Below are 14,347 nucleotides of genomic sequence, written 5' to 3'. Positions count from 1 at the left end.
TCCCTGGCACCAGATGTGGAGCTGCTGCACAAGCCTCTAGTCTGCAAAAGAGGAATATGGTGAGGAAGGCGTTTCCCTGAAATTTGTAGAAGGATACAGAAATATTTGGAATTTTTAGCCCTGTTAGTTCCCTGCTAGCAGATGCTGTGGGGGGAAAAACCCTTTAGTAATTTCTGTAAAATGGCCTTGTGCTTATAAATGTGAAAGAGGAATGTAACATAACACGCTGGCCTTGTGTGTTTTATTGGCTAAAGTCTATTTAGATTCTTGGAGGGATTCGTCTCAAGAAGGTGCCACATATGAAACCCTCATAACTGCAAAACATCAGTCAGCATTCAGTCCTGTATCTTAAATAAATCTTAAATATCAGATTGTTTTGTGTAAGTGCAAGGGAACATAGTGTCTCAGTGTCTATAGCATGGCTTCTTCTGCCATGGCTCTGGGTAAAGAGGTTTTCTTTTGCTGTTTGGGCAGCCTTCAGTGATGGGACGGATTTATCACATTGTCCTGATGACTGCATGTGTCTTAAATGTCACACCTGTAAGTTTAATTAGGTGATTTATTTAATTTAGAGGTGTGACATTCCCATTCTTGAACTTCTAATGCTTGCATTTTCTGACTTTATCCCTATTTTTTTTTTTTTTCTGGCACAGACTGAAATGTTCTTACTGATTCAATCCATTTCTTATTACATGGCAGTAGACCTCATTTAATTAAATGCAAAGTTATAAGCCAAATGGGTCCCAAATGTGTACTGCTTTAAGACAAAAAAATCCAAAAAGAGAAAAAAACCTCACTAGCAAGTGTTTGTGTTGGTTTGGCAGGTATTTGGAATTTAGTTTGTGACCAGAGGTGGTACTAGATGCAGAAGAAGCAATGTTTTTATGAGAAAGTCACCCCTTTTACCTGGGGAAATTCTGTAGGGCTGTGTGTGTGCACATCCAGCGTTTGTGGAAAGGAGGGGAGGGTGCAGAAGTTTTTCGTGGTCCTTGGTGCCACTGGGTTGCAGTTTCTGGGCAGACCTGGGAGAGGTCCTGGTGTGCTAATTAGTCCTGCTGAAATGGAGTTCAAAGCCACTCATTCCTGCAATCAGTCTTTTTAAAAAACTGTATGAATATTGACTGAAGTATACATGTTATTCATTAACCAGTACTGACAAAATAACCTGTGTTTCATTATGGTTCTGGTGGTGAGGGAAGGGGGAAAATAACTGCTTGTGGCATTTCTTATCAGTTCATCCCTTGTACCAATTTGATATTTATCTCTCATTTGCTGAGAAGTTGGATCATACTGGGTTTCCATGTTTGTGATTCTGTATGTTTTGATGTGTGTTTTAAGTCAGCGTGCTGTTACTTTGTTAAATTAGCCAAGGTTTGAGTAGAGCTTTCCCTAATCCAGCTTTAATTCCCTCTGCTGCATGTGAGACCGTGTCTCTTCTGAGGGAGCAGAAAATGATGTAGTGCTTAAATTACCTTAAAATACTGATTCGAGAAAGAATAAGAATTTTAGCATTGCTTGCTTTGCCTTTAGGAAAAAATTTTTTTTAATTCTTCTGTGTTGGAAAAGTTAGTGTCCCATCCTGGCTGGTGGCCTTCTGCTGGGACAAGATTGTTTCTTTTCGTTTCATCTGGATTTTGGCAGAAAAAGTTAGATGTAACCACAGTAGGTAACACATTTCCAGACAATGCCTTATTGTCTGCACAGGCTGGACACAAAGACCTTGCATACTACTTAGAATCAAGATTAAATTACCAACTTTTTTGGGCATTTTTATGTAAAATGCTCTTTATTATGGTTTTCGCATAGCTAAAGTATGAGTCACTTGCAAGCCATAATAGATTTTGGCTATGCTGCATGATGAAGTGTTCTGGATGCAGTGAAACATTTAATCAAGACTCCAGGCAGTGCAACTCCCAGTGGTCACCTTAACAGATAGGGCTAAAAAAAAGGAGAGAAAATGGAACAATTATGGCACCTTTTCTTTACAGCTCTAGGATCAATATTTCTTAGGGACAACGGAAGGAAGTAGCTTCTTTTTGAATTTTAATTTTAAATGATGGCAAAAGCAGATTTACACCTGATTTAGGTATAAGGAAGAAATTTTCCGTGATGAGGGTGGTGAAACACTGGCACAGGTTGCCTAGGCAGGTGGTGGATGTTCCATCCCTGGGAATATTCAGTGCCAGGCTGGATGGGGCTTTGAGCAACCTGGTCTACGTGAAGATGTCCCTGCTCATTGCAGAGAGCTTGGAATGGATGGTCTTGAGGGGTCCTTTCTAACCCAAATTACTCTGTGATTCTAGGATTTTTCTGATAATGTCAATTAAATCCCAGTGGCTTTGATCACTCTGATCTCCCAGCACTTTATAGCAATGCTTTATAAAAGTTTGATTGAAAAACATCAAGTCACCCTACTAAACTTTACATAATAGGATATTAACTTCAGGAGAGTCCTTCAGTGTTAAAATGCTGGAGTTGGAGCCCACAGATTAAAATTACTTGGGAAATTCCATCACTACATATTAATCATAATAACATTTATAAGGATCCATGCATGTTTGTTTAAAGGAAAAAGCAAATCATGTTTCCAAAGTGCATTGAGCCCTAGGTTTCTAAACCATTTCAAGGCTGGTAATCAGTAGTAATTCCTGATTCCGTGAGGTAAAAGGAAATATTTCTATAATCCCTATTCTAAATTACTGTTGTCTTGTATACCAGGTTGATGTTTTATTTGCTTTGGGACAACTGAAGTGGGCAGTGGTGGGGCCTTGGACAGCTTTCACATCCTGTCATTCATTAAGCTTGACCTCAGACATCAGAATTAAGTCTTTTAAACCTGGCTTTTTAAATTTCTTTTTTTCCCAAAGAGTGTCTTTTTAGCACTTTCCCCCCACATTTTCTCCCCAGCTGCAATCTTCCCCCATTAATAGTGGGATTCTTAACAACATGACATTTCTATTTAACAGGTTTGCTGGCCTGCAGCACAATAGACTAATGTGATTTTTATTGTACTAGCATGCACTGGGATTGTTTGCCTCCTGGAAAATGGGATATTCAGATGCCTCATTCAGCCTCAGCTATTGCCTTTTCCCAAGATAATTTCTTTACAAATGGGCTTTCCATCTTGTTGTGGAAATTGTAAATGCGTGTGATCAGTAGTTCAGGTTTTTCACCTTCCCGAGCTCTGCTATTATTGGGTATTCAAGTAACTTCAAAGCATAAGTGTTTATTTTTTACCCTCAAACTTACTGTTTCCCAGTGATTTAGAGCAAGGTGGGAAACTGGGTCAACAAGAAGAAAAAAATTACTAGTGTTGGCCAGCTTCTTCAGTCAATTACATGGATGGGGTGAATTAATAGTTGTATTCTTTCTTTTTATCATCATGAATTATATTACTAAGAATATTTACCAAGGGAGGGGGAGATAAAATCCTTTCACTTTTATTCAGTTCAAATTGATAATGTGCTGCCGTGGTCTCCGACAAAGAAAAAGCTCCTTAATTTTGTTTTAAGATGAAGGATCATCTAATGACTTAGGCATAAACAAAAGTCTCCAGGGTGATTAGTGGTGATGCTGCTCGTGGATTATTAGAGGGTCTCCTGAGAGAGGCAGTGAAGGTCAGGGCAGCAAGCAAAGGGAAGAAGAATGACTCAACACCAAATAAATGGAAAGAAAAGCTGTTGCCTCTGCACTCTGATCTTTAATCAAATGATTGCAGCTTTTGAAGAGGCATCAAAAGCGAGAGGCATCTGGGAGTTCCTCCCTCAGATCATGTTCTATCTGTAGATCTCTGATCCACTGTGTGCCATGGATAGCGTGGCTTCAAGCAAGAATCACTCTCTGCAGACTCCCAGGGAAACTTGCTGCTGCCACGTGAACTCATTCCTGTTTCCTGTGTCATCCTTTTTCCTCCCCTCATTGTCATTTGATAGGTGGAAGAACTTCAGAAAGCTGTTCTGTCTGTAAACGCTCCTGACTTTGGAATAAAAGAAAACAAAATGTTAATAACTGTAGTAAAACAGAAGGATAGGGTCTGGCCCAGTGAACATATTGGTTTATGGAAGGTGTTATGATTGGTTAGAATTTGGCACACTGCCTTGCAGGGCGATGTTTTATTTTACATACCTTTGTAGCTCATAAACTCAGCCACTAAAATAATTTCTTTTCCCAGAATAAAACTTTCATTTTAAGCGTTTTATGTTGAGCATGGACCTTGTCTAGCCTGTTCAGTAATAGTTACCTGGGGTACTTGTATTTCTGAAGTGGAATTGAAGTGGTGTTTTTGCTCTGAGGAGTGAAACTTCATCTTTTAGCAGCTCAATTCAACAAATTATTTTGAATAAGCTGAAGAATAGTTTATGTCCTAAATGCTTTGATAGATCTGTTTGCTTTAAAACTTGAGGTCTTGATATGATTCCTATATCTGTTAGCAGCTGAGATTTATCTGAATGGAGAAAGAACTATTTTTCTAACAACTACATTCAGAGTAAATTGTGGCAGAACTGTTTGAGGTGAGTGCTGCCCTGCCTCAATCTGTTCTGAATTTCTTTAGGGAGGAAAAAAAAAAACAACACAGGAGGCTAATTTGAGCAGCAAATAAGAATTGTAACAAGATCAAGGCAATTAATACTTCCTCTGCTTTTAAAATGTCTGTGACAACAGACTACAGCAATCAGATTGTCACAGATGAGGATGGGCTGGCCATCTGTAACTGTGGCAGGGGCAGGGCATTATTGTGAGAGTGTTATTAAGCCTGTGAAGGAGAAATTTGATTCATGCACAGGGAAATTTGTGGTATTGTGTGACTTTCTATATTGCCAATCTCTGTGGTTTATTGTATGCCTCTGTTTTTGCATCTTAACTTGAGTCAAACATAAAACAAGCACACAAAACTAATTAAAAAAACCTACATGATGATGGTTTGCATAGAAATTGATATGTAAAATTACTGTGTTTATTTTACAAGGGTTGGTAAATAAACAATGTCTGTTTGTCTGAAGAATAAGCTCCGAGGGAAAGCTTTGATTTTCAGTTTTTTTTTCCTAGTTGTATTAAATGTGTGAAGGAAAAGCACTGTACTAGAATTTGTACAAAAGTAGAGTGATTTTGTGGAGATCTGTGTGCATGTGGATTGACCAAAGCTTTTTAAGTTTTTTCATTTTCCTTTGAACAACAAAAGCGAGGTAACAATTCTGAATCTATTAATTAGTTTTCCATCAGTCTTAACAGATTCAGGAGAGTCTGTAACTATTTGTGTTCTCATGGCTTCTGAAGAAATTAAGGGCTCTTGAGAGGAGCAAAGTTGGTGCCTGGACCACAGGAGAGGGCAAGTTAGAGAAGAAAATAGGTGCAAAGACACTTAACTATCTTTGCTCTTTCTGTGTTTTATTATATTTAAGTCCTGTGAGTGGCAGTAAGAACTTTTGGGTCTTGTATTAAAAGTTGCTGTTGACACAAATAAGAATTGAGGATGTGACAGATGGAAAGTTGCAGAAATTGTTGTTGCATAGTGCAGTACTTTGAGTGCTGTGAGGTGTTTGGTTTGTGTCTGCCTTTGCATCCTAGATTTGCACAGAATGACGAGTTTGAGGTAAGGGAAGAATATTCCTCTTTTTGGATAGAATTGGGCAAGGGGGTGGCAATTATCACTTTCCATGTAGCCTGGGCATGTGCTTCCTGCAGTTCTACAGGCATTGGTATGTAATGGTTCCTTCCTTCCAAGGTTGGGATAAATCCCTTCAGCTCCCTTGTTTTCCATCCCGTGGTGTATTTGAGGTTTCGAGGCCTTTGGTTTCCTAGATATTTCTTCTTGTACTTGCTTCTGTCACTGGTGGGTGCTTTGCCAGCAGTATGAGCTGGGAGAATGATGTGTCTGAGATCAGCACATGGTCTGTAGGCCCTTTGGAATGTGCCTCCTGTGGTGCAAACAGCTGGTGACACCACCATGAGCACCTTGTCTTGCCTTCGTTAAGTCCAGGGCAGAATTACACTTAATTTTTAATTGGTGGTGAATGATAATAATCAAACCATGTATTTCCTAAAGTGACACACATTGACTTCTTTATGCAAATGTGAAGTGGGTTTAGAAGGATAGAAGCAGTTGGTTGGGAAAAGGTTTAGTTTAAATCTTTGTTTAAAGCTTTGTGGAATTTTCTCTTTTCTTTTTCTTCTCTAGTAGAGATGTGATAAGATATGCTGCAATCTTCCAGTGCCCTGTGGCAATGGAAGACTTTGTGGTTGTGGTTCTCCTGTGGCTTCTGCTTCATGTTGGAATTTATGGAATAATTTCAAAGTGGAATTAATTCATGAGCTCCTGGATATTCAGTTTACATCCGATCTCATTCAGGATGTACGAGAGCCTCTCTTAAATGAAATGTGACAGACTTGTTTGGGGAAGATGTGAAGTTTTTTCTCAAATCTTTTTTCATAGCTGTCCCAGACCAGGCTGGATGAGCCCTGAGGAGCCTAGTCTAGTGAGTGACATCCTCATCCCTGGCAGGGTGGGTGGAACTACATCATCTTTTAGGTCCCTTCCAGGCCACACCATTCTGTGATTCTATGATTACTGTAGTGAAATTTCTGCACATGAGTGCACCCAAGGATCTTACTCCCTAGGTCTGCAGTTCTGTTTGTAAGCTGAAGTCGTAAATTCTAGCAGAAGTAAAAAGATAGCTTTAGATACAAATGCTAATTAGACTTAGCCAATGGTGAATAATGAAGCAATGCTCATTATCTAAGCCTTGTGGATAAGTAATAAATCATGCTCTTTTAAAATGTTGGGTTTTTTCCTAAAAAATTCTCATCCTTTTTCCACCATCTAAAGCATGTCTTTGGTATAAAATACAGTTTCTTTGTTTACTTGTGAATGGATTTTTCAGAATAAAATTGCCTTTTTATTCTTCTTTTTTTTTTTCTCTTCTCTGGAATATGACTTTATAATTAACTTACTTGTCCCCCAATCCTTAGCCATCTGTGTTCTTGGATCCTCACTATTTCACATTATTCAAGCTGTAGGCGATGCACAGCTCCTACCCCAAACCCCCCAGAAGTTGTCACATATTTTTCATATGATTTGTACAAAGGGCAATCTCTCATCATGAAAATGGGTTCTGGTGGTGAAATGTCACCTGCAGCTGAAACATTAGCTATGAATGACACGTGTTGGTAGGAGCGGATGAATTGCAGAGCTGTGCAGCTGCTTCACCTTGAAACCCTGTCTGGGGAAACGCTGCACTTCGGGGAGGAAAGCAGGAAGAGCGTGCTGTGCCAGTTCCATGGGCAAGGAGGGCTGCAAAACCCTTCATCTGTCATTTCTGCCACATCCCTCCCATTTCTGTGATTAATTGTCACCCAGTCTCCTTGAAAACAAACCTAGGCTGCTTTCTTCTCCGAAAGTTTGCGTCTGGTGAGGTGGTTGTCAATCATGGCTCGTGATGCTTTGCTCAGCACTCCTTCTGCTGTCAGGGGTATAAATTTAATGATAAAACCCTCTGGGTTGATCTGTCTCAGGCTGTGAAGTGTTTTGTGTGCCATTTTTGAGTGGCCAAAGGGATTAAATAGGGGATAGATAAATAAATAATGACCTTCTATAAAAGACCCCTGTTCTGTCTCTACTTCCAGCACATATAGCTATTAAATTAATATTACACTAATATTAACATAATATTTTCTCTGTGTTTGGGATTATCCTGATGATCAATTCAGAGCTGTTTAGCAGTTGGTGGTCCCTATGAAAACAGAACAGAGAAGAAAATGTTATGACAGGGGACTAGAAACAGCAGAAATCATAGACTTTGGATCATCAGAAATGCCTGTGTTGGTTATATCCTGAGCAGCCCAATCCATATATTTTCAACTGAGTGCCTGGAGAATCCTTGTGGATAAGGGCATAGCAGATACTGTAGCATAAATAATATTTTGTCTGTCAATTTAAGCCATCCATACCTTTGCCTTTACCTTTCTCTGTTCCGCGGTTCTTTCAGCTACTCATTTTCTCTTTAGTGGGTCTTCAGAGTTTGGTGTCTGTTCAGTATTTTGGGTCCAAAACCATACTTTTTTTTTTTTTCCCCATGATAAATATAAAACAGCTGTGTCTTTTTGAAATATTACGTTCCATACCCAGCAACAAGAGAAAACGTAGCTCTGCATCTTTCTGAATTACCATCAGCCGGGCAGCAATCTTGCTTATGAAAAACTAGGCATAAAGATTACAAAACAACCTTTCAGGAACTATCATTCTTAAATTGGAAAAGCATACAAATATGGCATGTGAAAAGAACATTTGTCGAGTTTTGAATAGTCAAGGAGAGTAGATGCTAGTGGGTGCTCAAGTAATGTTTATGTTTGCAATTAGAGGGGAGTTTTGAGAGAGAGAGAAAAGCAGATTATTTGTTATAAAATATATTAAGTGCAAGGGTGTCTTTTCCCCCTCTCGGAACGGAGAGTTGCCAATATATAAACATTTCAGAGAGAATTTTACACCACCTCATCTTTATGTCAGGCAGCATTTAATGGTTGAACGATCTCCTGCCCCGGCACTTGGCAGTTATTCTCCAGGGGCTGACTTTGAGGATTACAGTGACAGTCTATCAGTGGATCTCTTCCAGAATAAACTAGACTAGGACCATTTAAAATCAGTTGCTATCAACAGGTCAAATTAACTTTATTTGTGTTAGAGGTTTTCCTAGGAGTATTTTATAACAATGTGGAATTTTAATATCCGGATGGGCTTTTCCTTTTGTTGGTGTGATTTGGAAATGTGCTAATTCATATGATTAAGAGCAATTTACCTGATTTCTTTCAGAACTGTTTTATTAGTAACATTCAGGTCCAATCCATGTCCAGCGCTCACTCCAATTTTTTCCTATTCCTTCTTTTTACAGGTAGAAATAACACTTCAGGATATCAATGACAACCCACCAGTATTCCCCACAGACATGCTCGACTTGACTGTAGAGGAGAACATAGGGGATGGATCTAAAATACTGCAACTGACAGCCATGGATGCTGATGAGGTAGGAGCATGATTTCAGTTTTGAATGTTGGTACTAAAAGTGCCATTCTGGACATGTTTTCTTCATCCCTTTGTGTGAGCTCAGCCTTAGGAATCATGGCAGTCATTCACAAAGTTCTGTCCAGTGTTGTGGAGGTCTAAAGTGACTTTGAAACCAAGATATTGTAGTTGAGCCCAGTTCCAATGTGTGCAGTAAAATTAATCTGAGACAAGCCTTGGAGAACAATTAAAACTCTGATAATGCCTGCTTTCCCTTTGACTAGACCCAGCAAAGATCAGTATTATCCCTTCCAAAAGAAGGTTTTATTTTACCAAAAAGAGGGGGAAAGAAATAATGAGAAAATGTTTGCTCTGTACATGAATTTTGCCCTCTGAGAGTCATTATTATGAGAATGCTGCAGCTAAGGTACTACGAAGAAACTACCATGCTATTGATGCATTCATTCATTTTAGAAACTTATAAAATGTTAATCATGTTATCTTTGTTTGCTTGAACTGTTTCTTTCCATGAGGAAAATTACTAAAAAGTCAATATGACCATACAAAAAGTTTGTGTTGTCATTAAAACACAGAGTTACACTTGACAACAACAAGCAGTTCTTGTTTTCAATAATAGGGGTGATTCAACCTCCTCAGGAGAATTTTATTCCTGGCCTTTTTTGTGTTAGCTTGGTTAGTCTTCCTGTGATTGTTAATTGGTGTGCTTAATCTTACTATTACAGAGGGAACCACGGGAATGTGATTGTAAATATTTTGGTTTTCCCTTTATTTTCCAGTAGTAACCTGATATGCAGACAAACCCCAGGATTTTAGAAAGGTGCACTTCTGTAACAAAAATTCTAGCTGCTTGGCTTTCTTTTAGGAAGCAGTAAATACTGAATTACCACTCTGTGGTGTGGTATGGCAAATATATCTAAGATTATAGCAATAATGCTCCAGCCTCTTCTTAACCATTCCTGAACTGCACCTAATCTATTACCTCTTCTGAAGCACTCCATCCAGTGGGAAGTGATTTGTTACCTTAGAGAGAAATCAGTCAGTGTTTTTATCAAAAGGAATGATTTCAATTTCCCTGCCAGAACATTTATAACTCCAACTCTTTACAAAGAGACCAAGTTTTCCTGGTGATGTGCAGCTTTGGGCTGAGATACCTTTTTATTCCCCCTTACTTTTTGAAGCTGAGGGCAAAGTATAAACCAGTATCACACATGGCTGTGGTTTTAGCTGCACTCTGTTAGAAGGACTCTGTCTGGTCAAACATGGGGTGAAGAATGTGATCACCTCTGAAAATTCTCATGAGATGTGATGGCTAAGCCACACAATTGGAGGAAAGCGTGTGACATCCCCTAGGCACACCTGAGCACACAGATGAAACACTGCACGCAGCTCTGCAGGGCTGGGCACCTGCAGAAGCCTGTTTTCTTTCTAAATTTCCTTTCATCAGTTAGCTCAGTCTGACTCTTTGAAACAGCACCCCAGAGAGAAAGTTTGGCACGGGGCACTCTGGTAAGGTCAGGTAACTAATGCTTCTCTCTAGTCTCACAAATACAAGCAGGCGTTTATCTCTGTTAATTTGTTTTTGTAGGCAGGAGTATTTGAAACAGCCCTAGAATATCTCTTTGATCTGCTGTCATTGCAGCAGTGCCACTGGCACGTCAGCAGCAGGTTTCAGCAGTCAAACCTGAGCTCTGACACCAGAGGAGGGCACAGTAAATATTTGCTTGCATTTCTGGGCACCATCAGCACACAGGGTTTAGAGTATCTGATGTTAGAGGCTACCAAACCTTCAGTATCCCTAGGCCTCTCTTGGAAAAAGAAGTAGATGACATTTTGCTATGTAACATTACTTTTCCTTAATTTTCCTTTCAACCAAAATGCTCAAAGTCCACATGAATGCTTCTCTTTTCCCCCAAGAATAAATGAAATTTTTTGACCCAAAAGCAAATATTTTTGACTTGCAGCACAACCCAAGAGATCAGAACTGTGATTTTAATGATGTGTGATTTGTCACTTTGGGTTTTTTTTATTTACATGGGTAAATATATTTCCATGCAGAAACTGACCTTTGAGGGGCTGCTGCAAGCACAGCCTCTTTGAGTTTCTCCTGACCACGAGCTGTGGCCCTTGCCCTGTGTGGTGGCTGGAAGTGCTGCCATGTGGCTGCCCCAGGTCCTTCCTCCTTCCCTCTCCTGCTCCCTCCCTCTCATCTCCAGAGAGCAAGAAGGACAGAGCTGATCCCACTGGCAGGGATTTAATTTAACCTTCAAAGATAAAACAAGAATAAACATTGATCCTTATTAAGAAGTCGCACTGCTCGGTGATGCTGGTTTGAAACTAAAACAGGTAACAGAGTTTTTTTGGTATTGATTGGATGAAATCCTTTTACAAAGAGTGGAGCACAAAGTATCTGGGTAATCTCATCGTAATTTCACATCTCATAAATAAAAACTGTGTGCATGTGGGGCTGCAGCAGGGACTGGGCAAGGAAGGCTGTTTATTAAAGGAAACCGGATTCTGAAAAATAATCTCTGAGCGCAGTTACTGGAATGATCCTTGTCTTACTGCAAGTTATGATGTGGTTTTCCTGGCCAAGGAGGCGATTTGACCACTTCTGTTCTGGCTTAGGGAGCCAATGCCCTGGTGACATACACCATCATCAGCGGAGCAGATGATAGCTTCCACATTGACCCCGAGTCGGGGGAGCTGATAGCCACCAAGCGCCTGGACCGCGAGCGCCGCTCCAAGTACTCCCTGCTGGTCCGTGCCGACGACGGCCTGCAGTCCTCGGACGTGCGGATAAACATCACTGTCAGCGACGTCAACGACCACATCCCCAAGTTCTCCAAGCCAGTCTACTCCTTTGACATCCCAGAAGATGCCACTCCAGGTACACAGGACATGGAAATGCAACCGCTGGCCTCTCGAGTGGTTGTTTTCTTTGTTTAAAGCTGGGTTTGGATGCAGGAGTGTATTTTGATGCATGTAAGGGGGGTTGTAAACTAAAAAATGTTTAGATCAAAAAAAGTTTTCAAATACTGTGCTCTATTGCATGTCTCCAGGTGAGAAATGAATATTACTTCCAATATTTAATACAGATAGCTAGTACAAAAGCAGTATCTGCCAGTAGCATCTTAGAAACTTATGCTAAAACATGAATGAACCAAGGAGATGCAAACAACGTGGTGATAGCTTTCAAGGTCTTATTAGGATTTTCATAAGCATGGGAGTCTCAATGTGGGAGAACTAAGGTTACCCCCGTGCCTCCAACTTTTGCATTCTGCCCCACAGTCTATGTTGCAAAATTTGGTGGTGTTTTGCATTAAAGAATTACAGTACAATCAGCTGTGCCTCAGGAATCTGATCTGGAAGTAATTGAGATGTCTGTATAGCCAGAGTGCTTTGGCTGCTGATCCCCAGCTATTCCCTTTTCTCTCAGTCTTGGGTGTCAGTCTGTTTCAGCAGGAATAGCACTGGAAAAGGCAAGCCTAATTCCCACCTGATTAAAATGAGACTTCTCTCGTTAATCATTTACAGGGTGTACATTAGTGCTTTACACCCAGCTCAGCAGTGGTGGGTGCTGAAGGAACAAATAGGCTGATTTTTTATTAACGTACTGCATCTTCTCCTGCTCTGCTCTCCAGCAGTCCAGGAGCAGCTGGCAGGCTCACCCAGAGGGGAAGGACCATGAGGTTTCCCCTTCAAGGTTCCACTTTCTATCCCAGACAGTAATCCCCATTCCCCTTGCAGTTAAAGAAACATTAAAACTTGAGATCATCAAATGTGTGTGAAAAATTCCAGCCTATCCAGCTGGATTAAAGGGGATTTCAGCACTCTTCTTTGTTCTGATGATACAAGCAGTTTTCATTATCTTGTTGCTTGAAAGTAGTTCACTGTGCTGCACGTAGTTCATCTGGTTCCAGGGAAAGGAAACTTAAGCATTTCTTTTCTTGGAAATGAGCTGATCTTAATTATAATTAGTGTTCGAAATACTAAAAAGTGACACTTGATTTCCAAACTCTAGTCAGATAGGTCAGTCATGCGAGGGCAGCTATGCAGAAATGAAAACACTGGCACAAACTCACAGGGCGTTGAATTTCAGAAAACAGTGGAGAATAGACCCCTATAATGTTTCAAGTTTTCTAACCACAGTTACCCTGCAAAGGCACTGTTTCAAAAAGCAGAGCTGGGTTATGCGGTTTGTACTCACATATTGGGCTCTGCCGTTGGAAAGAAATATCTACAAGGTTCCAGAACTTGTGATTGTCTGTGGCAAAGGGAGGGTCCTTTGAGTCAGAGGAAGACAATGCCTAGCAGGACAAAAGGTATTTTTGATTTTTAATTTGAATAAAGATTAAAACCATTCCTGGCCATTTCTTATGGTATTTGATTAAAAGCAAGAATATGATGTCCCTTTCAGCGTTGAAAAACCTTTTGCAATAATTATTCAGACAGTGTTAAGGCTTAAGCTTCTCTTGGAGGGCATCTCTCATCCGTGGATCTGCCTGATGCTGAGCTGGCTCTTGCCTGTTGCATGTGCCTGATGGTGCTCTGCTGTTGTGCCACGCAGGTTCCTTGGTGGCAGCCATTCTTGCCACCGACGACGACTCGGGCGTCAATGGGGAGATCACGTACACCATAAGCGAGGATGATGAAGAGGGAATCTTCTTCCTGAATCCTGTCACCGGGGTCTTCAACCTGACGCGGGCCCTGGACTACGAAGCACAGCAGTATTACATCCTCACCGTCCGTGCTGAGGATGGGGGAGGCCAGTCCACGGCCATCAGGGTGTACTTCAACATCCTGGACGTCAACGACAACCCGCCCGTGTTCGGCATGGCCTCCTACAGCACTTCCTTGATGGAGAACCTGCCCCCTGGATCCTCCATCCTCAACTTCAGCGTCACCGACGCCGATGACGGTAGGAGTTCCCTCGCCTTCTGTGTCTGTGGTCGTAAATCTGTGCTTCGCCTTAGCAATGTGTTAGAAGACTTACTAAAAAAAGTGAAAATTAGGGCTACCCATAAGTTGCTGCTTTCATATGCTTGAATTCATATTTAAATTAGACCTAAGTCTGTCAAGTTTTTTTTTTTTTCTGAAAGTTTGTTGTAAATTCTGAAGGGGGTTGTGGGAATATCAGATGTTATCTGCAGTCATCTTAAATGCAGTATAACTTTTAAGTCTATCATGAAGACAGTTGTCATCTACAAGTTGTTGACAGTGGAGGTTAAAAAACATATTGAAAGAGATTTTAGGAAAACTTCCCATTGAAATAAACTTTAATACTGAATTATTTATGCTGTCTAGAAGGTGTTAATGTGTTGAGTGAAATAGGTA

General features: G+C 40.5%; 1 protein-coding gene across 1 annotated transcript in view; it reads left to right on the top strand.

Annotated features, from left to right (window-relative positions):
* The window catches only part of FAT4 (FAT atypical cadherin 4), a 120,430-nt gene that overhangs the window by 52,135 nt on the left and 53,948 nt on the right, over window positions 1-14,347 (top strand). The window contains exons 2-4 of the mRNA XM_031504679.2: window positions 8,883-9,014; window positions 11,639-11,900; window positions 13,581-13,931. Of these exons, the coding sequence (XP_031360539.2) occupies window positions 8,883-9,014; window positions 11,639-11,900; window positions 13,581-13,931 (745 nt within the window). The remainder of the gene's footprint in view (window positions 1-8,882; window positions 9,015-11,638; window positions 11,901-13,580; window positions 13,932-14,347) is intronic.

The sequence above is a fragment of the Lonchura striata genome, chromosome 4 (genome assembly GCF_046129695.1).
Source record: "Lonchura striata isolate bLonStr1 chromosome 4, bLonStr1.mat, whole genome shotgun sequence".
Lineage (NCBI taxonomy): Eukaryota > Metazoa > Chordata > Aves > Passeriformes > Estrildidae > Lonchura > Lonchura striata.
The sequence above is the reverse complement of the archived record's forward strand: the minus strand, read 5'-3'. Positions and strand labels throughout refer to the sequence as shown.